This window comes from Rattus rattus, chromosome 4, assembly GCF_011064425.1.
Source record: "Rattus rattus isolate New Zealand chromosome 4, Rrattus_CSIRO_v1, whole genome shotgun sequence".
NCBI lineage: Eukaryota > Metazoa > Chordata > Mammalia > Rodentia > Muridae > Rattus > Rattus rattus.
In genome coordinates this window covers 129,104,467-129,131,790 of record NC_046157.1, presented here as the reverse complement: position 1 = coordinate 129,131,790, position 27,324 = coordinate 129,104,467, and the positions used below count along the sequence as shown (strand labels likewise).

Here is a 27,324-nt window from a genome sequence, read left to right as displayed (position 1 = left end):
GGCATGGTTCCTGCTATGCATTTGAATGGTGCCTATGAATCTGAGCTAATTCTAATAAACGTTGTTCCAGAAGACTGTGGAAGTTAAATTACCATTCTTTAATAACTGGCAAGCAATTAAAATGACTGTAAAACAGCTCTGAGGGGAACCTTTGTTAACCCAACCTAACTGTATCCATCTCCTTCTCTCGTCATATCCAGAGCAAGGGGAGGTTGGAGTCCTTTGTGGGGTGCGTATTGTTCAGAGAGTAAGCCATGGACGGAATGATAATATTCATCTTCATCTTATTCCCCGAGTGATTCCCTGACAGCTGGAAGGCTTCTCAAAGGTTCTCCTCACTACAGCAGAAGCAATGCCTTACTGTAGAGGAGGGGTTTATCCCATCCCAGCACCATTTAGGCGCCACCACCTCCTAAAGGAGCAGGTTTAGTTTTGTACAAGGCGCGTCCTGGGACTCATCCCCAGATGTGTGAGGCAGACACGGCATTGGGGTTACATTACATTTCCTGCTCACTGCTGGGAAGGGAGCAGGGAAGGGCCAGCAGCCCTAACCAGGAACCTGAAGATCTCTGGGTCCTCACCCAGCTGGGTGAGAAGGGACAGCAGCTGCCCCTGCTGCAGCAGTCTTAAGACTCTGCAGGGGCAAGGCTGCGGTTTGAGGATCACCCAGTGCAGAGCTCCAGTGTCAGTGAAGAGGGACCACACAGCTTATGCTTAACTCTTCTGGCTTGGTGTTCTATGCTCAGCCACCACTAACCAATGAGAGCTGGAGCTGGAATATGGGACTTAGGCTTCACTGGTCTAGAACAGCGGTCACCACTCGTTCCTCCTCCTCCTACTCTTTCCCTCTCTCCTCTCTTCCTCCTATCTCTGCCCCCTTCTCCTTTTAAAAAAGAGCTGGAAACGGGCTGGACACAGGACGGTTTTATGGAAGTAGAGTGTCTCTCTGTGGACTGTCACTGGGGACACTTACCACCTCTCTACAAGGAGAATAGAAAGGACAGTGAGCTTAAGAAAACCTCTCTGAACTCTGGCAACAGAACGATGGAAGTCTATGGATAAAAAGAAAGGGGAGACGGCTTCTCAGAGCCACCTGGGTCACCTTGAGCTGGAAGCCAGGGCTGTTCGTTAACAGCAATGAGAAATAACTGAGTTGAAGTTCACAGATTTCACTTGGGAGGGAGGACCTGCAGTGTGGGTTTATGTAAAAAAAAAATCTTTATCATTTTCTTTTTCAGTTATTAATGGCCACACGCTGTGTTTGAGGCTCCTACTTGAAATAGCGGACAACCCGGAAGTGGTTGATGTGAAGGATGCCAAGGGACAGTAAGTGTTTTCACATTGGCCTTCCTCTGTTGTGTCAGTCACGGAGCTGATTGGTTGGCTGAGGATGGTACCACCCTGCAAAACCCACGGGTGGGGAGCCTCCAACACTGAGGCCGTCACCACCAGAGCGTGTACTGAGGGAAGCACTCAGTCAGTGCACTTCTTAGTGAGCACCTCTTTACCCGGTCTGTAGCCGTGCTTCCTGGTTGTTATTTCCTCTTTCTCCCTCCCTTTGACATTTAAAGCTATCACTTACCCACTTTCTACTAATGGCAAAGAGGCAGACCTCAAGAGTTGGATTCTGTCCTGGAAATAATAGAAGACCTGTGGATTTTTATCTTCTGAGTTCTTTTTCAGTTTCTATCTGTTGGCCTAGTCTTCACCTGGGCTTTTCTTACAAATAGGAAGTGCAGACGGCCTGTCCCCAGGCACATGAGCTCGAGTGACAGCCAGAGCAGGGGCCTGGGTCTTTCTTCCACACTGGCAAATCTTGATCAGAGTCCAACATCGATTGCTGTGAAAGGGGAGCTGCTGTGACAGAGGCAGGAGGTCCTTCTGTGCGCACAGCCCCAGCCTGTTGGCACTGAGGGGTTGCCACACGCTTTTGAAAATGTTAGAATTAATGTGAGTGCCCTATGCGTTAGCCAGCATTCCGTACGGCCCTTAGAACAGAAATAGTTCTCTTGTTCTACATGGCATGGAGTAGTGACTTTGATACATTGGAAATACTGGGGAATTTTATAATAGAAAGAGATCTCTCCTCTCACTGGAAGTGGTCTTTGATCTCTTTCTAAAACACCGGTTTCTCTCTCCCTAGAACCCCACTGATGCTTGCAGTAGCATATGGACACATTGATGCCGTTTCGTTGTTACTTGAAAAGGAAGCAAACGTAGATGCTGTTGACATAGTGGGCTGCACAGCTTTACATAGAGGGGTATGTACACCTTTCTCTGTTTCAGTTTACATAGAGGGGTATGTACACCTCTCTCCGCTTCGGTTTACATAGAGGGGTATGTACGCCTCTCTCTGCTTCAGTCAAGTTCCTTCCCAGCCAGCCTGCTTTACTTTCCCTAGGTGAGGTTTTAGGGGGAAAGATGTTTCAAAGAGATTCAGTTAGCTTCACAGTCAAAACGAAATCACAGACCTTTATACAGTGACACAAATGAACGCCACAGTGTGGTCCTGCTCTTAGGAGTTTGTGTTAGACTGTGCTAAAGATGCATGGGCACCTACTGTTGGAGGGATGGCTCTCCTTTCTGATTACAACATACGTCATATTGCAGAAAATTTGCAAAGTGTAGTTTTTTACATTCAGGAAAAGAAAATCAAAGTCACCAGCTATCATACTTCCTGGAGGTAATCACATTTGATACATACATAGATGCACATATGCACGTGCACACACACACACACACACACACACACACACACACACACACACACACACACACACACGATGTAGTCCCTCTTCCTCTTGGTATATATAAAGGACCACTCTCCATGGCGTTAAGTATTCTTCTGCATGGTCATTGGTAATGCTCCATCGTGTGCAGCTGCCAGACTGAATTCAGTGATTACCTGGCTATTTCTGTTGCTCAGCGTGACAAATGATAGCAATGTATGCATTTTGTGGCCAAGTGTTTATGCACATCTGCTGAATTATTTTTTTTGAAGGACGAAAATAGGCTAACTAGACAAAGGCAAAAATCATAAAATTGCTATGTAGAGGTGACGTAAACACCCTAGTTGGTGAGTGAAAGGATTTTCCATGGTTATCGGGCATAACCACAGTCCTTATTTCTTGGCACTTCTTTTGGTCCATGCGGCAGTCTGGGGAACATTACATACACGTGTCCATCAGTGACAGGCTGCACATCCAGGCCAATCTTATACTGTTAGAGTGGAGCCGAAGAAGATTACTTTCATGTATAACTTTTACTGCACCTTTGCTGTTTAGATACGAACACTTGTTGTGATCCCCACAATGTCCATGTGCTGTACGTGTTAGCTTAGGATTGACCAGCTCTACTGGGCAACCTAAGAGTGGAATAGGCTGTGCTTTTTAGCTTTGTGTACAGACTCTCTGGGATATTTCCAAAATTCATCCCTGTGCCCACTGCATCATGCGACTGTGCTGTCTCTTTAATACTGGGCAACCTATGAGGTCATTGTTTCTCTGCTCTTACATAGTGGCTATAATGGGTCAAAGAAAGGCAGGCTCACTTTTGCCTGACTGGGGGTGGACAACCAAGACTTAACATACTCCTCCTTGATTCTGAAGCTGGTATTTTCCTAACATATCCTGATACCATCCATAGTCATGTTTGGAGAGAGAGCACCAAAATACGTCTCCTAGGCTTTTTTGGTAGGGATTTTGCTAGGGTTGTTCTGCCTCCTACCTCTCAGGCCGGGCCGGGGAGGCCTTCCATTCTCCACAGTGCTATCCTTAGCCAACTGAGGTTTGTTTTGCACTTTAATTGCAACATGCCAGATCATGACAGGACATGAGGAATGTGTGCAAATGCTGCTGGAACAAGAAGCATCCATCCTCTGTAAAGACTCCAGAGGGAGGACACCTCTGCACTATGCCGCTGCCCGGGGCCACGCCACGTGGCTGAATGAGTTGGTCCAGATTGCGCTTTCTGAAGAGGACTGTTGCCTCAAAGACAACCAGGGATACACGCCGCTGCACTGGGCCTGTTACAATGGTGAGTCACATGTCGTCTGAGTGATTCCACTAGACTTTCAGACCTCGCATCTCTGTGACCTCATTGGAGGCGAGAACACTGCTGTGCACTGCGGTTGCCGGTGTCTGTGCACCCCGGACATGGCTTTTGTCTGTCTTATGTTGTTTTAAACGGATCCCTCATCCCCACCCCGTCTGTCATGATGCTGAATAAAAGTTAGTGTGCTTCCCTCTTCCTATGACATGCAACTCCTCATGAGAGTCACCAATGGACTTAAGCAATTGTCATCAGTTTCTGATCTGTACCAGATAACCAGGAATCACATGAAGTGTTAATGCAATGAGAGTAAAAACAAAGCAAGCGAACGCTAGTGGGTGTATAGTTTATATTTTGGCATTTCTTCTTTAATATTCACATCCCACGTTTACTTTGGCGTGCTTACTACTTGGAATAGTTGAATTTTTATTTCAGTCATTTGGAATAGAAGAGGAACGAATGCTGATTGTATCAATTCACAGATATGGACGTGGGCTGAGGCTATGGCTCTGCTTGTAGAGTGTGTGGCTAACACACATAAAGCCTTTGGTTCCGTCCCCAGCATTGCACTTAGGTATGGGTGCGATGCTGTAGCCCAGCACCCAGCAGGTAGAGGCATCTAGGCTTCACCAATAGCCTCTCCTAGGCTCTCTTCATAGTGCCAAGCCTCAACTCCTTTGCCTGACCCCTACAGTCCTTTCTGTACTTTCACCCAGTGGCCTTCCATGGCCTCTCACAGTGCCCAGCCTCAGCTGCTCTCCATGACCCCTTCATGCCTTCAAAACCAGTACCACCTGGGTGATTCTTACACAGTAGCAAGTCCAGCCACAGCACGAGCTACAGCCTTGGCATCTTTGGAACACAGCTCTCAAAAAACACTTCCCAGAAGATTTCACCTCAGTGATGCTGATCTCTTTCTTAGCTCCAGCTAACCAGCATCGATTGTCTCCTTCTCCTCTTGAATATAAAGCCAGAGACACACAGCTGAAGCTGCTGAGTTCTGCTGCTTGCAGGAACTGGAACATGGCCCCCTTGTTCTATTACATCATCACTAGCTTCCTCTTTCCTAACTCCTTCACTGCCTAAGCTTGGCTGTCCTGGATCTTGCTGTAGATTGACCTTGAATTTAGAGATCTGCATGTCTATCTCCTGGGAGTAAAGGTCTGTACTAAGTTGCCTGGAGCTAATTTAGGGTGGGATCTTGCCCCAAAATCATTACTTCCTTAATTTAATTTAATATCCTTGAACACAGGAGTCAGCTCCATTTCACTTCTGAGTGTCCCTTTATTGCTTGAACCATATATTTTGTATTTTTCCTTTCTCAACTTCCCTTTTTTTACTAAAATGCTCTTCATAGACATGAACTTTAGTAACCACACAACAGAATTTACACCAGGCTGTTTTGAGACTTCCTTTTTCAAAGCCATTAATCTAAGTCTTTTCACCTTAGCCTCAGGCACATTCTTCGAACAATGGCAAAAAGCAGCCACATTTTCCCCTAAAATACCACAAAAACAGTCTCTAGGCCACATCCTGAAATTCTTTACTGGACCATCTTGGGCCAGGTCCAAACAGTTCAATTACTCTCAGTAACAAAGTCTTCCTCATTCCTACTAAGATAGCCCATTAAGTCCCATTTAAAGCATTCCACTGCTTTCCAAATCCAAAGTCCCAAAATCCACATTCTGTCAAACCAAAGCATGATCAGGGCTATCCTACTCCTGGTACCAACTTCTCTCTTAGTTAGGGTCTTATTGCTGTGATAAGACACCATGGCCAATGTAAGTTTTATAAAGGACAACATTTAATTGGGGCTGGATTACAGGTTCAGAGGTTCAGTCCATTATCAGCAAGGCAGGAGCATGGCACCATCCAGGCAGGCCTGGTGCAGGAGGAGCTGAGTTCTACATCTTCACCTGAAGGAAGCCAGGAACAGGCTGAGCATCCTCAGGCAGCTAGGAGGAGGGTCTCCAAGCCCACCCCACAGTGACACACTTCCTCCAACAAGGCCACACCTTCTAATAGTGCCACGCCCTGGGCCAAACATATGCAAACCATCACAGTATTATAACGTGAAAAGTCTCACTAAGTATCCAGAAGGGAATTTTTTAAATAAAAGGCATGCTTTTAAAATTGTAAGGAATAATATTTTGCACAAAAAGTTGCCCTAACGTGATAAAAGTACTTTTCCTACAACTTTGTCATCCCAGGGTGATTCTACATCTTTTTATTTTTGGTAATTTTGTTATTATTGTTTAAGTTCGCATCTCCCAACTTAATGCTGTATTTATTGCCATTGTTCCCTTTCTGAAGGTGGCCTTTCACCCATGCCTGCTTTCTCCTGTTGAAAGGCTTATGTCTCCCTGTCTTCCTGTTCATCTATAAGAGTCTTAGCTATGCAAATCTTCTGCATTGTCTGTTGGAGGTGTTTCTGCTCATTGATTTGAAAGCCTTTTTCCATGCAGATGTTTTGAGGTTTTGTATGGTTGAATCTATTTTGTGGTGTCTCCAAAACCTGCCTTAAGAAGATCTCATACCCCCTGACATAATGGATGTCTCCTAGGAGGATTCCCAGCTCTGCTTCTGCGACTCTATATTTGCATTTCTGTTCCACTAGGATTTTCAACTTGGAAATTTTTGTGATTATATTTTCTGGGGAGAGTTTCTGTGCTCAATTACATTGACTTAAAACTGCTTGTGCTTTCATTAGTCTTCTCATTCATTGGTTCTGCCTTAATAAAAACTTATTTTTGCTCCTCTTCTACCATTGGCCAACTGTAAATTTTTTACCTAAAATAATTTTTTAACCCACAACTTGAGCTCTTTCTGGCAGGAAAGAACCCACAGCAGGGAAGGAAAGGAAACAGAAGGGTACTGAATATGCTGGCCAACACAGGCTGGTCACAGACCACATCTCCCTGGGGCTGGGCTCAACTTTCTGCTGCTGAGTCTTTCCAGGTGCAGCCAAGCAAGCAAATGTTTTCCCAAGCATCCACTTGTTCAGGATTCTAGAGCAGCCTCCCTCTTGGTCTGAGGTCCCCTCACTGGGCGATGTGAAATGTTGAGAGTAGCATGTTACTCTCCAGTTTCAGCTGCAAACTCAGTCTCCCACTGAGGAACGGAAGGTGCACACATCATCCTCAGTTGGTCCTTTTGAGGGTTCGTAATACTAATACAGAGGCTAAGAGGCCTGTGACCACTGGGTGATGTTTGGAGGCAAACACAAAGCTGGACAAGACCACTTGCCTGCTAGGGGTTTGTATACGTCTTAGTCCTTCCAAGAGCTATCAACTTGTCTCTTCAGTTACAAGAAAGGTTTTGTTTGTACTTTAATATTTAAAACTACCCACATGGGAACTTTGACTAAATTAGCCCTGAGGTCAGGCAAGAAGAGGCTCTGGGATTATGATCTGTGATTAAGCCAAGTGGCCAGCCATGCCTTCCTACCCCAGAATTGCACTATACATTCTAAAGCATGCTCAGGCCCTTCATAAAGTCACATCATCTATGACATGGGCAGATATGTACCGGACACTGAGCCCCCAAAGAGTCACAGATAAATTCTCAGGTCATATACAAATTTAACAGGCTGTCCTGGTAGTTTTAGGTCAACTTAACACAAAGTAGCGTCATCTGGGAAGAGAGAACCTCAATTGAGAAAATGCTCCCACCCAGTTGGCCTTGGGCAAGGCCATGGTAGAGTTTCTTGATTAACAATTGATGTGGGAGGGCCCAACTCACTCTGGGTGGTGGCACTCCTGGGCTGGTGGTCCTGGGTGCTATGAGAGAGCAGGCTGAGCAAGCCTTGGGGAGTGAGTTAGGGAGCAGCTTTCTTCCATGGCCTTTCCTAATGTTCTTGTCCTGAGCTCCCTGGATGCTGAACTTTGACAGGCTGTAAACTGAAATAAACCTTTTCCTTCCCAAGTTCCTTTTAGTCATGGTGCTTTATCACAGCATTGGGAACCTTAGTTAAGTCTCCTGTCACTGGTGTTCATCATAGTGCTTCACATTTACTCATTACTTACTTTAAAAGTACTCATTGGCTGCCTACTATGGCCAGACACTGCTGCAAAGGAGGCCATTGTATTTTACATTTAGAGCTCTTTTTGCTGTTTTCTACAAGGCACATGCCCCTTCACTTGAGTACATAACAGTAAGTTAAGCTATTTGTATGGGTGAAAGGAAACTCCATTATAACCATGGGAAAACTAAGGCCTGCTGATGCTAGGCTTCTATACAGAGCAGAGGGTGACTAAAATCTATTCTGCCTGCAAATGAGGTGACTTCTTTATCTCTCTCCACCAGGCCATATGTTTTCACTGTTTGATTTGTTCATTATATTTCAGAACACCTGTGAGCATAGTTAATAACATTTTAGTGTTTTGCTAGTTTTATTCTACAGAGAACAAGCATTCAGCCCAATATTTAATGGGGAATTAAAACCAAACCAAATCAAACCAAACCAAACCAAAAAAATACAACAGAAATCCAAAAACAAATAAACAAAAAACAAACAAACAAACCAAAAACCCACCAGACTACCTTGAGCAAAGTTTCCTTCTTGGGAGGTCTCTAAATTTTATTTATTTTTTGCAGGTAATGAAAATTGCATAGAGGTACTTTTGGAGCAAAAATGTTTTCGAAAATTTATTGGTAATCCCTTCACTCCACTGCACTGTGCAATGTAAGTAGAAACACTGGAAAGGCAATGGGGCCACTTCTGTTCCTTTAACTGCATGTAGAAAAAGTGCCTTTTACTGGTGGAAAAAGCATTTAGATTGCAGATAAGGCTAATATATTCTGTTCTGCTGGTAAAGACAAATAGGCCTGCTAGCGACACATACATCGCATGTTAATGAGTTTCCAGGAGCCACACGTCCAAGGTGACTCATGTACCCCATGAGGAGACTGAAGGTGGCAGCCTGAGAGGCATGGTTCATAGATGTGAAGAGACCTTCACTGGTAGCCCCCATTGCCTGGCAAACTGAAAAATAAATCAACGTTGATACTAATATATCTGTAGCTGGTTAGAAAATTTCTACTTTTCGTATATTCTTCATCTTCATCCTCCTCATTCTTCCTTACCCCCATGCTCCTTTCCTCCTCCTCTGCCTCATTTTCCTTCTTCTTTTCAAATTTAATTGCTATTGCAAGTTCATAAAGAGAAATGTTCATAGAATGCAGTGACCTTAAGTCAGAGTTCTGCGAGTCAGCCTGGGGTACAGGGCTTGAAAGTGCCTTGTCTTTACATTGTGAGCTTCCCATGAAGCTGGGTCATTGGACTAGAAAGATTCTTGAGGCATGAAATCAAATCAGTACAGAAAGAGCAGGTAAAAAAGATTTGAAGTGATTTTAGGGGCTAGAGAGATAGATCAATGATTAAGAGTACTTGCTGCTCTTGCAGAAGACCCAGATTTGGTTCCCAGCACCCACATAGTGGCTGACAGCCATCCATACTAGTTTCGTGGGACTTAATGCCCTCTTCTGGCATCCTTGGGACTGGGTACACATGTGGTACCCATATATACATGCAGGAAAAACACTGATGCACATACAATAAAAATGAACAAACCTTTACATTGCTAACAAGGATGACTTCATGTGTGAAGGATCTATGTCTTTTCCACTTTGATGTCTGGATGTCACCTACTTGGGACCTTGGGCGAGTGGTGTTCCGGTGGCCTTATAAATACAGAGGTCCTTATTGGAAACAGGGGAGGGGTTCAGCATATACTATTGTAGCATGCCACAAAGATTGGCATCACATTTCTAAAAACCTATCAAATCGTTGGGTATGCAATGCTTGTAGAGATGAGGTGGGAAGGGCTATATAATTTTAATGAGTTTTTTTATGCTAAAATCCATTTATTTTAGAATAAACGGTCATGAGAGCTGTGCATCACTGCTCCTGGGGGCCATAGATTCCAGCATTGTCAGCTGTAGGGATGACAAAGGCAGGTAAGTGACGCAAGATGTCATACTCTTAGCCTCCAATCTCAGCCTCTGTTCCATTGTAGAATAGCAAACCATTTGCTTTTATTTTCATATACACTTACTTTTGGTAGTGCTAAGGATTGAATTCAGGGCCAGGGCCTTAGACAAACCAAAAAGTACTACTGAGGGGCATCCCCAGCCCTTAGTCTCTAGAGACAGAGTCTTGCTGCATAGCTCAGGCTGGCCTTGAACACCCAAGCTAGCCTCAAACGCACAATCTTCCTGACTATACAATACACATGCACAGTCCTTGGCCAAAAGAAAAATATTTTTTACTGAAAAAGTAAGGCATAGTATGTTTTAAAATCAAGTGTTTAAAGGGTATAGACTTTTAGAAATTGTCCCTCATGGTCTCAAAGCCTCTGCCTTATAGGAAGCAAGTATATATTGATTCTTCCCAATGTTTGTAGTCTCTTAAACAAATTGCATGCACACCCACAAAATAGTCGTTAAATATATGTATGGATTATTTCTATGAAAATGGACTTTATATAACCGTGTTCTACTTTTAGTGTATATATATCCTAGGGATCTATATTTGGTATGGAATATATCAAATATAAAGATTTACCTTGCTTTGTAAAGCTGTGCATTATTTCATTGAATGAATACATAGCATGTTGCCTACCTGACTTCTTCAGAAGAATATTCATATTGCTCTCAGTATCCTGCTATTTCTATTACAAGGCACAGTGCACACTTGTGTGTGTGCCTGTTTACATGGGAGAGTGTATGTGGGAGATGGAACCCTAGGAGTGGAGCTATTTCACCAAGACTAATGCTTTCCCACTCAATGAGAAATGCCGAGCTGCCCTCCCCAGAGACCCCACCATCTGCATTAGATGATGCAGGCTTTTACCAATCAATTATCTACAAGTTAACCTTTAATGTTAAGAGTATCTGTCGGGTAGATGGGTGAGAACTCACCAGAACTCGAGATTAAAAGGTCAGAAAGACGCCGATTTCCTGGGCCATCGCATAAGCCTCCCCTTGAAATCTAAGTGGTAGCATCACGTAGGTGATAATTCAGTACCCACCCCAAGTAGTTCTTTCTCAGAACTCTGTTCATTAGCTCTGTTGGCCAAGAAGCTTTAAATGCTTAGAAAACACTGTACACACGTTTCTTGGTAGTTTCTGCAGACAATGTTGAAAGGCAATACATTCATTCCTATGTGTTTGAAACCTTCAGGACAACCCTCCATGCGGCAGCCTTCGGGGATCATGCAGAATGCTTGCAGCTGCTTCTGAGACATGACGCTCAAGTGAATGCCGTAGATAATTCAGGGAAAACAGCGCTGATGATGGCTGCTGAGAACGGGCAGGCAGGTGCTGTGGGTATGTATCCGGCTGTGGTCTTTGTACCAATTTATTGAAGTTGCCTAGGATTTCAGTCATCTTCAGCTCTTTGTAACTGTTTCACTGGATGACTACATCCAAGTAAGCTAACACTTGAGTGAAATTGCCTAAGGTTTAGAAACAAAATATACTAGTAAAATCATCTTGTCTCCTCTGGAAATCCTGACACGGTATTTGGGTTCAGCCTAAAGGATTGGTACAAGAGTAAAACTCTGGAGGGAACCCACACTAGGGAATCCCAGCCCCGGTTTGAATAGAACAAATCTGGCAACAAAGTATCCTTAATTACAGATGTTAAAGGTTATTGTGCTCTGTATTCGTTTATGTTCTTTTGTAGCCTCATTGAACTGTGTGATTGGCATGCAGTCCATGTAACTTTTCTTGACTTTATCTATAGATATTTTGGTGAACAGTGCCCAGGCTGACCTGACTGTGAAAGATAAGGACCTGAACACGCCCTTGCACCTGGCTATCAGTAAAGTATGTAATGGGTTTAAGTCGCTGTTGCTTATTGTTGCAATCGGAACAATAGCCCCTGGGACCTCTGGCCACCACTGGGACCTACATAGCACGCACGGGTTTTACTTAGCTGGCCATTTCCCTGCATACTGTCAACTGCACATAAAAATGAAGGGAGAGAAGGAAGGGGCAATGCAGTAAATATTTCTTTTTCAGGGTTTCTTCTTGCCTCAGACCATTTATGTTCTTAGATTAGACACCCACAGCCTTTATGTTATATGCACAAGAGCAGGGCAGCTCCCTCCGTGCTGTTAGAATCTACTTCCCTATTGATAACCCATTATCACTTACTATGGACTGCTCTTAGCTCCAATTAGGCGGCCCTCTGGACCACATTCTCTTGGCCCTTAGCCCACGGCAGCTCTCTCCTGCATGTTCTTTTTCTATCCTGTGGTGGCTTTCCTCCGCCCCGCTGCTTCTTCCTCTAGAGCCACCAAAACTCAACCCCACATATTTCTCTCATCCCCAGCTATTGGCTGTTGGCGTCTTCACCAATCACAGTCAACTGGAGGCAGGGTCACTCAATGGCTTGCTTGCAGACTTTTTTGTCTTTGGACAAACAGCCTTGTGGGGCTCCAAATTAGAATACAAACAACATTAGGCCAACCCACTACAGGGCTGAATTCTTGGTTGATGGATATATGCCACTGATCAAAGAGAATATGCGAAGAAGACAGCTGTCATTTACCATGGCAACCCTACCGCATTCTACCTGCCTTGATGCTGTCACCATATCTGTTTCACTGGTTATGGTTTCACATTTTGATACCACACAACAGGTTAGGACATTAGCTATATGGCTTATAAACTCTAAAGAGTTTCCACTGTGTTTTGTTTTAAGGCACTGTGAGAACGGAGCCCAGATCATGGTACTGCAAAGCACTGTCCCTGTTCATAGCACTATCCATGTGTGCTGTCACTTTTTTGTGTGCATGTATCAATCAGTGCAGAGTGTGGTAGATTTTTTTCTCCCATGCATAAAAATGCCTCTGTGTGTGTGTGTGATTTTTATAAAGTGCATTGTGTTATTATATATAGGTCCCAGTTGACTCCATTGGTATCGAAAGTCTCCGCCATTCCTCTCATTGGCTATATTTTGTATTTATTCTCTAGAAAGAACATGGAAACAGCAAAAGCACTCAGAATCTGGAAGTTAATGTCAAAGCACAGTGTGTTAGTAATGGGAACTACAGTGTTTTTCAGACAGCCCTATATAAAGAAATCACTTGAGAATGTCATTAAAATCAGATTCTGGCCAGGCCAGCTGGTGTGTGCCTCTGACCCTAGCACTCTAGAGGCTAAGCAGGGAGGATCTTGGGGTTCAAACTAGACTGGGCTACATAGTAAGATCCTATCACAAAAATATTAAGTCTAACTTAGTCTAAGATTTTGTCTTTTTTGTTTTAGACAGAATTTTACTTCTGTGTGTGTGTGTGTGTGTGTGTGTGTGTGTGTGTGTGTGTGTGTGTGTGTGTGTCTCCCAGGGACAGTAAACATCTCTAACTCCTAGATGATACTATATCTATGGCCTTCTTAGCAAAGCCTTATTAATCCATGACCTTAGACCTAATCGTTAATAATTATTATATTGATATTTTATTACCAAGCATCTATTGCCATAAGATCCAGAGATGCCTGCAGTTTTTGGTTAAGGAAACAACACCACCAGAAACAGGGTTTCTTCAAAGCATCGAACAGGAATGGAGATATGTGATACAGACCTCAGGTGTCATGGTAACTCCAGGAGAACTGGATCACTGGAGTATTGAAGCTTAAAGAAGGAAGAAACATTGTGTGTTTAAAAGGCAGTGCCAAAAGACTGAAAGTCTGCCCTCTGTCACTCACTGACCTACTGACCCAGCTAGGCTCACGTTTGCTTTCACTCTCTGGACATTAATTTTAAAAATTACTTTGGAAATATTCATATTAAGTATGAATATTTTAGGGGCTGGAAAGATGGCTCAGTGGTTAAGAGCACTGGCTGCTCTTCCAGAGGTCCTGAGTTCAATTCCCAGCAACCACATGGTGGCTCACAACCATCTGTAACGGGATCGATGCCATCTTCTAGTGTGTCTGAAGACAGCTACAGTGTACTCATGTAAATAAAAAAATAATAAATCTTTATTAAAAGGTGTGAATATTTTAGGTCAGTCACATGTTGAACAAGTCATGATAGGCTCTGTGTAGAAGCTTAAGAGTATCTTGGGCCCATTTACTTTTTAGAAAAGAAATTACTCAAAAATAGTCCTGAATGTTTTCAGGCGAAGGAGGCTGGTACCCAGCTGAAAGTACCATCAAGTAAGCATTCTGGAGCTTTTTCTATATCTCTGTCTCATGTTTCTTCTTCTTTCTTTTTTTAAAATCAGGGCCATGAGAAATGTGCCTTGTTAATACTTGACAAGATACAAGACGAGAGCCTTATCAACGCGAAAAACAGTGCACTGCAGACGTGAGTGTGGCAACTGTAGCTAGACCTGGACCCAGAGTCACAGGATTTTATTTGTATTTTTTTCTTTGGGAGCGTCGTACATGTATACAGTGAAATATGGCCATATCCACCACCATTTTCCTCCTCCAACTCCTCCCAGATCCCCTTAGCATGTCCCTGTCCCAATTAACCATTTGGTCAATTAACCCATGAAGTCCAGTTTGTGCATGGATGTGGACCCTCCACTGGAGCGTGGGAAACCTACCAGTGGCTACATCCGCCAACAATGACTCTCTCCCTGCCCCACTGCAACCCCAGCTATCCACTGCAAACAGCTCCCCAGTAGGGGCAGCTAGCCTAGTGATCATCCACCCCATCCAGGTTGGGATTTTGCCTGGATTGATCTTGTACAAGCTACTCATAGCTACTGTGAGTTCTCGAATGCAGTGGTTGGATCACTTCCAAAAGACAGCAGGCCACAGCTCTCCTCCCCATCCTCTTTTTCCCTGAGGTGTTCCCTGAGGCTTGGCCTGTGGGGTATGGGGTGATAAAGATGTCTCATTTAGGGCGGGGCCGGGGTCATAGTATTTAACCAACACGTATTGAGAGCCTGACACATTGCTGGTCTGGCTGTGAGAAGTAGAGCAGTGATAGGTGCCAACCTGGCTTCACCTTCATGAAGTTTACGTCCGCACACCTGCGATGTTGACTAGAGATACACGATTTTCGGTAGAACTCTTATTTTGATATGACTCACAGGATTTGTAAGATCTGTGTTCTCCCTACCAGTGTTGCAGTAGTTCATGATAAATTTAGTGAGCTTTTAGAAAAAAATCTTCTGGGCTTATGAACTGACACATTTGGGGAAAGCGTTTGTTTTATGTATTAGTGTTAAGTCGTCTGAGTGGAAAATGTCAGGTTTATAAATCAGGTTCCCAGAATACATTTGAACAGTTTCTAAGCTATTTGTTGTAATTACATTTTAATATAATTCAGTGTAACCCTCAGTGTGAAGAATCTAAAAGCTGGTTCATTTTCTATTTTGGGAGATTACCTGTACATTTGTTTTAAAGGCAAAAAATATTAGAGTTATTTTTTTCTTTTAAGATTGTTAAAGGACATGGCATGTTATACTGGGCGTGAGACTCTTTTATAAGGCGCTACAATCCAGTGAGACATCTATGAACATGTAATAATAAAAAGATCTGAGAGTATATATTAATACCACTCATCCCAATGAACGGTGTGAAACAGGGACTCAAATTAGCCAGTGAAGGGCCTTTTACGGAATATAGCAGAGCTTGAATTCTTCTTCCTGTCTCCTCTGTACTGTCACTAAGGCCATTAAAGATGTGGACTATTTATAACACTGCAGAGAGATCTGGGCCAAACACATAAGAATAACTGAATCAATAGTACCTGGAAAAGATATGGTCAACATGTCTCTTTTCAAGAGCAAAAATAGCCGTGTGCTATTTGTAGATTCTTAAGTGTATCTTCCTTTTAGTGGCATAAGTTAACCAAATGTCACATTTTTTTTTCACTGAGAGTTGGTCTTCCTTTGTATCAGGTACCCCAAAGAATCATAAAGAGCTTCTTGAGCTCATAGTTTTGGTTTTAGTTCGTGATTGGTTGGCCCCTTTGCTTTGTGTGAGGTAGCACAGTTTGAGAGGAACCTGTAGCTACTCACCCACAGGACAAAAAAAAAAAAAAAAAAAAAAAAAAAAAAAAAGAGTGGGAAGGCCTGGGGTCTTACAGTGCCTTCAAAGACATGCTCCAGTGGCCTGAAAATTCTCACTGAGTCCCACGGAATCTTACAGGATCTGCCATCTCACTTTTCCACCAAGCCTAGGGACCAAGCCTTTAGCATGAAGACGTTTGAAAGGCCCCAGCTCTAACACTCACAGAAATGCCGTCGAGGCTGATATTCAGTGCTGTCTTTCAGACCCCTCCATATTGCTGCACGCAATGGCTTGAAGGTGGTAGTTGAGGAGCTGCTGGCTAAAGGAGCCTGTGTACTTGCCGTAGATGAAAATGGTAAGTAAGAAAATTACAAGTTGATACAGGTTGTGTTGGTTGAAGCCAGAGGACAGTGAGGGAGATAGGAGTTGCTTAAGAGCCAGTAAGAGTTTTCTTTCCCTTGGAAGTGTCTTGTGTGTAAGTCATCAAGCCCAGGTAACACGTCCCATCTGTCTTTCTGTACACCACATTGTCTCGCTGTAGCCCACCATTGCTCTCCATGTTACATGTAGCATTACCAGCTGAGCGTATTTCAGTCAAAAGCCTTCAGCTTGGCCTTGGGAGTTGCAACCGCATCCACTAAGGAGTGAAAGAAACGCACATTGTTAGTATGCACTCCACAGCACGGAGACAGAGCTTTGCATTTCACGTCATTCTGAGACCAGATGTCTTTGTAAAATATGTGTCAGGACTCAGATTCTTCACAGAGAAAGCCGAAGAACATGAGTAAAATGTTTCAACGAAGGTCTAGACATTTCTCCTGTCATTTACGACCTGCCTTCCCTAAACGAGCTGAATCTTATAAGCCTTCCTCTCTCCTCCTGCGTTATAAAAACTAATGAATACTAGAATCCTACTAAAAGGTCTTTGCATGCCCAATGCCTCTTAATCCTGGGAAGCAAAAGCGGAACTCGCGAATATTTATGAATTGGATAATTTTTGCAGTGTGACATCTAATTACAGTATTCTGGTATATTAACGCTACTCAATTAACTGCCTAATACTGGAATTAGCAGCTCATGCCTATGTCTCAGAAGTAAGCAGCCACGCTAACGTCTTAGCTAACTTCCCTTTTGTTCTTGCAGCTCCATGTATCCTAGCCTGAACCCCACTGTCTCCCCAACATGGCTCATCTAGAAAGTGCAGACAGTCTCTTTAACGCCATCTCTTCCGCTCTCTGCCTTTTCTTCCTCAACCTTGATCAGCACTATATACCTTAAGCTAGCATGAAGATGTCCGCTGTTTTCCTTAGCTCTATCCAGTCTGTATGTGTGATACAGGAGCTCTGTGTCACTACAGCCTGCCTTTCTCAGAGTTTTCTCTGGGCCCAATGACTGGCAACATTTGGAGTCCATTCTGCACGACACCGCACTAATAATCCCTTCACTCATCCCCTCCTATCCCAGGAATGAAGTGTTAAGACACTGACCCTTTTCATTTGTTTTCAGTCTTTAAAGATGAGTAATTTCCTCAGGGCTGAGAGTGCAAAGGGCTTTCATGTCTGTGACAGGAAACAACAGCAGATGGTCCTATTGACTGAGAAAGCTCACTGCTGAGATCTTTGGCTGAGGGATAATGCTTGGATAAGGATAGCACGTACATTTTAAGGGCAGCTCAATCCATAGGTTGTGTGTTGTGTGTTTTCTCATGAGTTTCTGGAGTCTCAAGTCTGAATGGTAGACTCACATTACTAAGGCAAACAGTCATTTGCCCCTCATTCGTGATAGTTCAGGTTTGAGGCTTTAGTTGGGGAGGTCCGTTGAAATTCTCTCAAGTGGTCATTACTGACAACCAGCCTCCTGTGTCTAATCTCTTCAGATGGTTTCCAGGGTTTTTTTGTTTGTTTGGTTGGTTTTGCTTTTTAGAATAGTAAGTTGGTATGTGCTTTTGATGACATGTATACATCAAGTGACATCAGTTACTGGTTTTACCCTTTCTGCTCAACACATACACTTGTCATAGAAAGTGGCTACTCTCAGAATGGGGGTCCTCTGCCAGGCTGGCAGCTCATGCTGTGCTTTCCGTGGGAAGTCCCTCTTGGATGTCCTATTGCTAGTTTTTGTGACTTGTATTCCCTAGGCCCCTTCCTTGCCATGTTTTTCTGTCCCCTAGATGAAGGCTGAAATCTTCATATTTGGGATAATATTGTGCTTTCTGTTGACATATGAGCCCAAACCAAACCCAGTACCACCGTGAAATGTCTTGTCCTCCTTGTCCCACTCAGTGTCACCCTCAGCATGACTTGTGAGAAGTAACTCCTCCTACCTGGCATGAATTCTAACTCAGCATGCATCTCCTCCACTCACGAGGTTGCAGGAGATGTACTGTGGAATGCCATGCAGCTCTGGACCCCCAGGACTAACCACTGCCTTGTCTGCATTTATGCCCAGGTCATACCCCGGCCCTGGCTTGTGCTCCTAACAAAGACGTGGCTGACTGCCTGGCCCTCATTCTGGCTACCATGATGACTTTTTCTCCTTCCAGTACAATGACGGCTGTCAACTTCGTTTATTTTAGAAAAGACAATTTGAGCAGAAGGACCCTCTCCAATATGGGTAGTAGGGTTAGTCTGTGCAGTAACAATATGGACTCTGAGGGTGGGTACAATGAAAATGATTCTGACTCGGAAACATTCTAAGTTTGGGCTGTAGAGGTGTTCCCCCAATACTCCTGTTTCAGGAGGGGACGGAAGCCTGAATTCCAGGTTACATTGTATTCAGGCATTTGAGACCAAGCTTCCAGAAGCCAGCAGAAAAGGAGTCAGTCTAACCAAAAGAGGGCAACTAAGATACTTCTATGAAAGTCTACCTCTCATTTTAAGTAAGGACAAAAAATTAAGTATCCTTCATCTTTGGGGATAATACAACAGAGAGACAAATATTCAGTCTAAAGATTTCTTTTTCCCCCCACATACTCACCAGTGAGTTGTGTGAGGTTGGTCAAGGTGACATTCATGTCCCTTGGGAGGGGTGGGAAGAGGAAATGGGAGATGCCTAGACCCTCTTCTCACTCTGATGTTTACTTTCTCACTAGAAGTCAAAGGTCAAGGTTCATCTTTAGACATGCCTGTAATCGCCCTCTTAAGGGAGTCTACCTGACCCCGCCTCCTCCGTAGGAAGTTTGTAAATGCCTAGAACTTCTTCCTAGGGTCTTGGTTAAAGTTGCCAGATGAATGTGAACATGGTTCATGCTCTTTTGTTAACCACAAATGAAATAGCTCCCGGGGCTCCACATAAGAAACATGTGAGTCATTTTTTCAGTGGAGTAATGGATCCCAAATTTACCCAATAGCATTTCAGGTGAAATTATATTGTGCCAAAACTTGAAACAATATGCAAGTCAAATAGGAAATTACTGTTCGTTGGATTTGCTCTAAAATGAAAATTCAAACTTTGTAAGGGCATCAGAATGGCTGGTACTGTCCTTCAGTGGTTGGACAGCAAATTAGCTGCTCAGCCAAGGTCATGCCACACGAGTGACAGTGAAAAGGAACCGAGGAAATGACAGCAGGAAGCAGAAATGCTTGGTGTGGAAGTGCAAACCAATTGCCAGTTGTTTGGTAATGAAATCAGCATTGTGAATACTGTGTCTGCTCCCTCTGCCAAAGCTTCTAGGTCGAATGGACCCCGTTCTCCACCTGGAACAGCTGTACGAAAAGAAGAATGAGACTTTAAGAATTATGCACATACACATGCACACATGTGTGTATATTTATGTATGTACTTCATCAACCAGCTATCCATGAGGACCAAAATGCTTCTGCCTAAACTGGGATGTTCTAAGTGTTTTTTTCTTTCTACATGCAAGTGAGAACTGCAGTAACTTTTCTATGGGGTTAAAATGTAATCGTTTTGCATACCAGTCTTTATTGTATTTTATATTTCTAATGACACGGATTTCTAGTTGATGGCTTGACATTTGTAACCGATGATGTGTTGACCACAGGTTTTTGTTTTCAGACTAGAGAATATGTCTGTATACTTTGATGTAAATGTGTTTCTATTTATTTGAAATGAAAGAAATGCCAAGAAATATCCACTGTTTAGATTTGCCCTCACTCTCTGTCTCTGTCTCTCTGTGTCTCTGTCTGTCTGTCTGTCTGTCTGTCTGTCTGTCTGTCTGTCTGTCTGTCTCTCTCTCTCTCTCTCTCTCTCTCTCTCTCTCTCTCTGTTATGTCCCTTATTGAGAATAACAAAGTAGATGGGAAAATACCTTTGACTCTGGGCTAGCCAATAGCTCTGGGATTAAACCCAGCATTTCCCACTACTACCAGCTAACCCTTGGGTTTGTCTATTGTTTGACCCCATTCTGTAGCCAATCAGAGCCTCTCTGTGGGATAAAAACTGATGTAGCAGATCATATACACATAGCCCAAAGTAAGACCCAGAGACTACAGAAACTACACCAAAAATGTCACATAGTCCTGACACTTAATGGGAAATGATGCCAAGTATGGGCACTGTGCCAGAAAAGGGAATTTAAAAGCCAACAGACGCTTGAGTGCTCTGGTCCACTAGCTGGAGACTTGGGGAAGAAGTCTGCAGCCATAGGGCATGAGTTTGCAGTATTTTACTGTAGGTTTTCTCTTCTCCTTTGAAGTTTCTATTTTACAATATTTTGAGAGTTTTAAAAATAATCCTATCACATCGGGCCCAGACCCAGATAATGTATTCTATCATTTCCATCGAGCTGTAAGAGACTTTGCCCTTACTATTTTAATATCCTGGATTTAATTAAAACTCCCGTTGGTTCTTCACAAATGAAAACTTGTTTTTGATAGTTTTATAAAACTGATACTGAGTCATTAAAAAAATTTTTTTTACACCAGCAACTTTTTGTTTTTACATTCTTGGTGTAATGTATCCCTCCATCTTGTCTTTTTGTTTAGAGCAGGTCCATTTGAACCAAGCAGACAGACCTATTAATGGGCAGCAATGACCTTACCTTTAAGGAATCCAGAGGCTTGAGGAGGCACTCACACTGAGGAAGTGTGATGTACTGTAGTGTCTTTTTCTAGAAGTGAGTAGTGGAAGTCTTGCTGGGTTGGCATTTAAAGCAGAAAATGAAATGCCTGCATTGCTAGTGGTGCAGCCCAGAGCAAGGGGTTTCACTTCTGCAAAGCAGTGACCTCGCAAGAGACATTGTGTCTGTCGAGCTATGCTGGCCCTCCCTGGCTCATTCTGATAGAGGATATACAAACAAACACAAGGAAACTGAGCTTACAAAGAGCCATTCTTCTGAGTCGCTGTCTGTCTGTCTGTCTGTCTGTCTGTCTGTCTGTCTGTCTACCTGTCTACCTACCTTCCTGTCTCCCTGTCTCACCGGTTTCCTCCCCCTGTCCAACAAGACCAAATTTTTTAAAGAAATAACTTTTGAAAACTGAAATTTTTATGTATTTTTGTTATCTCATCAATGTTCACCGCATCGCTTTCTGAGGAGAAGATGTTTTTAGTAGTCTCAGTTGCTCAGTGCTTTTATCTAAATGCAGTGTTTTCAGACTGTGTATTAACTACAGCCACATGTTTGATTGCGCCTCCCTAGTCACTGGTGTCTGCCTATCTTTGGTAAATTCATTACCACCTCCAAATTGCCTAAAGTCCTAGTAAATAATAGCTCAGGGGATTTCTATTCGTCACTACTAGAAGGGCGCTGTGGTATGCTTTGGTTCTTTGGGCAGTGAGCAGCTGCGGGACTTGTCATTGCTCTAGAACAAGAACACCGGATGGATCTGCCACACTAGTTGTGTTTCACACTGTGGAGCAGTTTGGCTTGTGCATCCGTGGCGCTTGTTGAGGAACTCATCCCTTTGTGGTGTCGTAACATGACGGTAGAGTGCCTTTTTATATTTGTATATCCTGGAAACGTTCTGTGAAACATTTTGTATTTTTTCATTTGAGTGTTATCGGAGCAATATAATCCTAGTGGGCTTTCCTTTCTTCGACTGTACCAAGTGTCGCCTTTCCTCTTCCTCCCCTTCTCTGCTGTGAAATGAAAATGCTCAAGTTTTCTATAGGAATTATGTTTGACTTTGCAGTACTGAAATGCTTTCTTCTTACCGAACTGTAAACCATAGGTCAGTATTATAGGAGGACAGCGTTTTAAGATAGTGACAATCTGAGCGTGTTTGTAAGATGTAATTCTGTGTGTTTCCTACCCGGTGATCTGAAGACTCGAGGCGAGGATCTTTTGTTTAGCAGTTTTGTCTCCAGACCACGCTTCAGCATGTGCAATATATCCTTGCAAAGCACGGTGATACACATCTTATGCCAGTGTTACATTTTGTAAAACGTGTTTGTAACAGCATAAACTATTATGTGATGATTTCAGTGGGATTTTTCGTCTGTACTTTTAAGATGTAGATTGGAATTGAGTGACTTTGGTAAACGTCCTGAGTGTAAAAAATGAGGAAAAATGGCATTGGGTTCAGTGAAGGACTTTGGACCGGTGTGAATCTTCCCAAGCACAGTTTAATACTTTCCCAACTACTGAGTGCTCTAATATGCAATGAAGTACTTACCTGTAACATACGATGGACATGCATTCAGATGGTTATTTTTACAAATAAAAACGGTACAAATATTGTTGCAATGTGTTTTCTTTCATTTTTCAAAGGTATGCTTTTTCCAAATTATTCTAATTTAAATCATTGCCCTACCCCAACACCAAGCCAAATTAATTCTGAAAATAGTCAAGAAAGCAACCTCTAGATTTGTTAATTATGCTTAAATTATCACATTGGAGGGGAGAAGATTCATTTATCTATGCCTTTAACATTTTGCCTAAAGAAATTAAGCTGAGTTGTAATGAGAGTCGTGTGCTAAGCCAGAAGCAGAAAAGCCGTGCAATCCTAAGGCCCATCAAGCTTGACACAGTAGCTATGACTGAACTCAACATTGCTGTAAACGTGTTTGTGGTGAGAGGGGTGTGTGATCAGTCACATCAAATAGGAGGAGATCACGTAGACCCTCAAACGTGTGAAGCCTATTGTCTGCACTGCTGTCACCACTACTGCGTGTGGCTTGACGACAGCTAAAGGCTCGGCCTCTGCATCGTCCTTAAAGGTAGGGTAGGATGTGCTTCTCCATCTGTCCTAAATTTCTCCCCCGGATTGTTAGCTTCAAGAACAGGGCCTGGAAAAGCTGAGACACAGCCCTAAAGATAGAGTGTCCAGCTAATGAGAAAGAGACTTGGGGCATATGGCTTTCCCAAGTACCTCAAATCACAGTGTCACAGAATATATGTCATCTCAGTTCTCAAAGACCGGCCCTGTTGTCAGCTTTTTCCTGAAGAAACTGAACTTCAGAGACGTTCTACATAGCTCAGATTCACAGAGGTAAATGTTATGAGCACAGGATTTATGCTTCTGGATACTCTCTCCCCTAAGCCACTCTACCATAAAGTGTTTATTTTTTCTAACAAATATGTTCTGGAAAGTTTTGTATTTTTCTTTATCTAAATATACAAATCTAGATTTTCCTTAAGGACTGTAAGTCATGAGCATACCATCAGTGCATGTTTCCTGTCCACTGCGAGTAAGATGAACGTATTAGTTACATGTAAATGTGCAACAGACGCCCCCAAACCCAAGGGCTTAGCAACAAATATGAATTCCCCTGTTTCCTTTGAATCTGTCATGCTTTTCTTAGGTCTTCTGCTACAGAGCCTCTCATGTAACCCAGGGTTGACCCATATCTAAGCTATGCGTGTGACCCTTGGCAGGATTCTTTAGGGTTTCTTGAGAAGGAGGTGTTTCTTTATGCCACCTGGCAGCATTTGCTGAGTGGACCTTTCCAAAGTGAGGTTCACAACATAGCATCTTCTCTCAGGAGAACAGGCAAACTGAGACAATCTGGAGAGAGAAAGAACAAAATGTAACTCTGGTCCGAGTCTTAATGGTACCACGTCGTTTCCCCCATATTCCTTAGAAATGGGTTACTAAATCCTGTCACAGGTACAGAATTGCTGCAAGTGTGAGGACCAGAAGGCAGAAACCATTGGGAGCTCCTGCTCACTGTTCTATCAGTGTCCTCGGGACTCATTTCCTTAGCTTCGTAAGTTCCTTTGAAGAATAACGTGGAGATCCCTAAGTTCGCTTGTGGCATCATAAGCAAGGAAGGGAACAATGGCTCTCCTGAAGTATAATTGTACAATTATCATGTCAAGGTGGCTCTTTCTCTACAAATCGCTTATCAAAAGATCCTTCTCTGATTCCATTGAGTAGGGTTGGATCCTCACATATCCATCCTTCAGTTAACATGCTTACCACGTTCCAGAATTAGCTTAAAAGACTCGAAAGCTTTCATCTTGGAAGGCTATTAATGCAGTGTAGACTTGTTGGTAAACAGGCCTATGGATGACCTCTTAAGCACGCTTCACTCTGAAGGCACATTAGCTGTAAAATATGGAGCAGGAAGTGGCTGTGCCATCCATCCATCCCCATGCTCTGATGAAGACTGGAGGAACTGTGAACATGGCTTACTGTTTGGAGACTCAGGGGGACCAAATGTGCTATGCAGTTCAGTGACCAGTTGTTCAGCCTCTCACCCAAATGCCAGTGGTCCCTTGCTCCTTGGCTCCTCTACTTACTCTCCTTGTTTCTCGATGATTCCTTCATCAACTTAGAGCCTGGGAGATCAGTCATATTTCTTACCGTCCCCCAAGGAAGTGTATGAAGAGGCGCTGATGCGTGTTCCATCATAAGGAGAGTTTACATGAGAAGGCAATCTAAGCTCATGTGTCCTGGTTTTCTCCCAGGAGAGATTATAAGCAGGTGGGTGAACAAGAGGAAAGCATGAATGCAAGGTGAGTTTCTAATTAGTAGTGAGCACACTCATATGTGCACACATCCATATTCCTTGTCTTGAGCATGGATCACTGTATCGACTTTTCAGGTAGGGAGACTTCTTACAAAGATGGGAGCACAGCGCCCAGTGTCAGAGAGTAAGGGCTGGAAAGACAGCACCGTGTTCTACATACATACTGTGGTCACAGTCTCTACCTTTAAGACACAACTGCAGTATATTTAGATCAAAGAAAGTTATGATTTTCAAAAGTAGAAATAGGCAAATATTTAAAGCACAAAAGTGTACCTGTATACATTCACTTGAAACAGTGTTACTAATGGTATTTGTCTAGAAGGTATTTCCAGGTCTTGCTATTTTGTTCCAAGAATTGAGGTACACACAGATTTCAAAGCAACAATATTCAGAAAATGCAAGCACAGGATAGATGCTTTTCAAGAGAACGAGAGGCTGTGAGTGAGATTTACCGAAGAGCACTGGGTGTTGTGTAGGTCTACCAGGGAGAGAAGTCAGCTGCATAGGAGTGAGACCTGGGTGATTTCATTAACAGGCTTACATAAGTCTTTGATTACTGTGTATGCCCTTTCCCATCTGATCTTAATTTTACATACACCATACACCCATAGACATAATATGGCAGATAATAAAAAAATCACTAAGTTCATTTAAAGAATCATTTTGATTTTCTGCCCGTGCAGCCAAAACTAGTTCAGGTTGATTGGGTCTAGTTTCCTTGCATACGTGATGTATTTAGAGTGTGTTTGGAGAAGATCTGCATTGCTTGGAACTAGATAAATGTGCAGCTTGATGCATGTTGGGGGTTGGGGGTCTCAGGTTGTTGAAGGCTTTTTTGTCAAGCCAAGTGGCATCCCATCTTGCTAAGTTGTCCCCGTGCTGGCCTGCCTCTGAAATCTTTACAATATTGAGAAGCTTCAGTTACTCCTAGTTCTTATGTTTATTTCCTTATTCTTTCCTTCCTTTTAAAACACAGATTCTCACTATGCAGCCCAGGCTGCTCAGCCTTGCCCTCCCCATCCTCCTGCCTCAGCCTCCTGAGGGCTGGAATTACAGCTACCACCACCATGCCTGGCACAAACGCCAGTCTTTATTGTTTGCTTTCCTAAGACTGACAGGCACTGAAGTTGGGTTCTTAACCACAAGAAGTTGCCAACTATGGAAATATCAGGCAGGGAAGGCTATCATCAAAGAAGTGTAGGTTGTCTACTTGTGAGCTACTTCAGGGTGGAGCTAGGACAGGAGCTCTTCTCTTGTTTAGCAACACAGAATCCATAGGGACGATGGCAAGAACACAGGTGATAGGGTGGTGTAGTTAGCCACCCAAAAACCGTGGGCTAAGGAGAGAGAAAAGATGGAAAGAAGCAGAAGGGGGAAGTCCCTAGGAAGGGCTTGTAGAGGCTGTGAAGACTTTTTTTCTAGGAAATGTGCTGGTGAAGGAGACACGTGCATGAGAGCAGGAAGGAGTTTTGGAAGGGACAGGAGCTTAGGCTTGGAAATAACTGGGGAGCAGGCTTCAGAACACTTAGACTTAGAACATGAACTTTAAATATACAACTACCCTTATGGACCTTCTGACCAGGTGCCGGGATGCAGGCACAGAGTAACTTGAAGGTAGAGTTTGAGCAGAGAGAGCACTTTGCCAGATGAGCAGTAGAGGAAGACTAGTGCACTAGTGTGATTGTAAAGGCCACAGGTATTCCAGCCCAGGTCGGTAGGCAAGCTGAAACCTGAGCAGGCGATGCGGAGTTTCTAAAAGGGTACAACCAGATGGTTGAAGGTCAAGAGCTGGAGAGTTGTTGAGCTGCAGCACTGATTGGTGAGCCAGCTTTAGGCTCTCAAGGGGGAATGGTCACAAATTCTGCAGGTCTGATAATGACAAAACCCAGGACACTAGCCACGGGAGGATGCGGTTGAGGATGATTAAAGGAAATGCATTGGAGGGGGAGGGAAACCCTGGAGGACTCAAAGGAGCTGACAAGATGGCTTAGGCAGTTGGTGCCTGAGAAACCTGAGTTTGGATCCCCAGCATAAAAGACAGGTGTGGTAGTATATATCCATAGCTCTAGAGATGGGCAGTTAGAGATAGGAGGATTCCCCAGAGCTGTCCGAGTAACCAGTCTAGTCGATTGGGGAGTCCTGGACTCTGAGCTCAAGGACAGACCCTGTCTCAAAAAATAAAGTGGAGATCTATAAAAAAAGACACCTGACATTGACCCATGTCTTAGTCAGGGTTTCTATTCCTGCACAAACATCATGACCAAGAAGCAAGTTGGGGAGGAAAGGGTTTATTCAGCTTACACTTCCATGTTGCTGTTCATCACCAAAGGAAGTCAGGACTGGAACTCAAGCAGGTCAGGAAGCAGGAGCTGATGCAGAGGCCATGGAGGGATGTTACTTACTGGCTTGCTCCCCCTGGCT

At 43.5% G+C, this 27,324-nt stretch overlaps 1 protein-coding gene across 1 annotated transcript in view; it reads left to right on the top strand.

Annotated features, from left to right (window-relative positions):
* Ankrd44 (ankyrin repeat domain 44) overlaps nucleotides 1-20,181 on the top strand; it is a 277,873-nt gene extending 257,692 nt beyond the window's left edge. Inside the window, exons 19-28 of the mRNA XM_032901107.1 lie at nucleotides 1,239-1,326; nucleotides 2,144-2,261; nucleotides 3,819-4,035; nucleotides 8,647-8,734; nucleotides 9,925-10,008; nucleotides 11,234-11,379; nucleotides 11,798-11,880; nucleotides 14,286-14,368; nucleotides 16,293-16,384; nucleotides 18,478-20,181. Coding sequence (XP_032756998.1) covers nucleotides 1,239-1,326; nucleotides 2,144-2,261; nucleotides 3,819-4,035; nucleotides 8,647-8,734; nucleotides 9,925-10,008; nucleotides 11,234-11,379; nucleotides 11,798-11,880; nucleotides 14,286-14,368; nucleotides 16,293-16,384; nucleotides 18,478-18,725 — 1,247 coding nt within the window. The 3' untranslated portion in view covers nucleotides 18,726-20,181. The remainder of the gene's footprint in view (nucleotides 1-1,238; nucleotides 1,327-2,143; nucleotides 2,262-3,818; nucleotides 4,036-8,646; nucleotides 8,735-9,924; nucleotides 10,009-11,233; nucleotides 11,380-11,797; nucleotides 11,881-14,285; nucleotides 14,369-16,292; nucleotides 16,385-18,477) is intronic.
* Nucleotides 20,182-27,324: the final 7,143 nt, after the last annotated feature.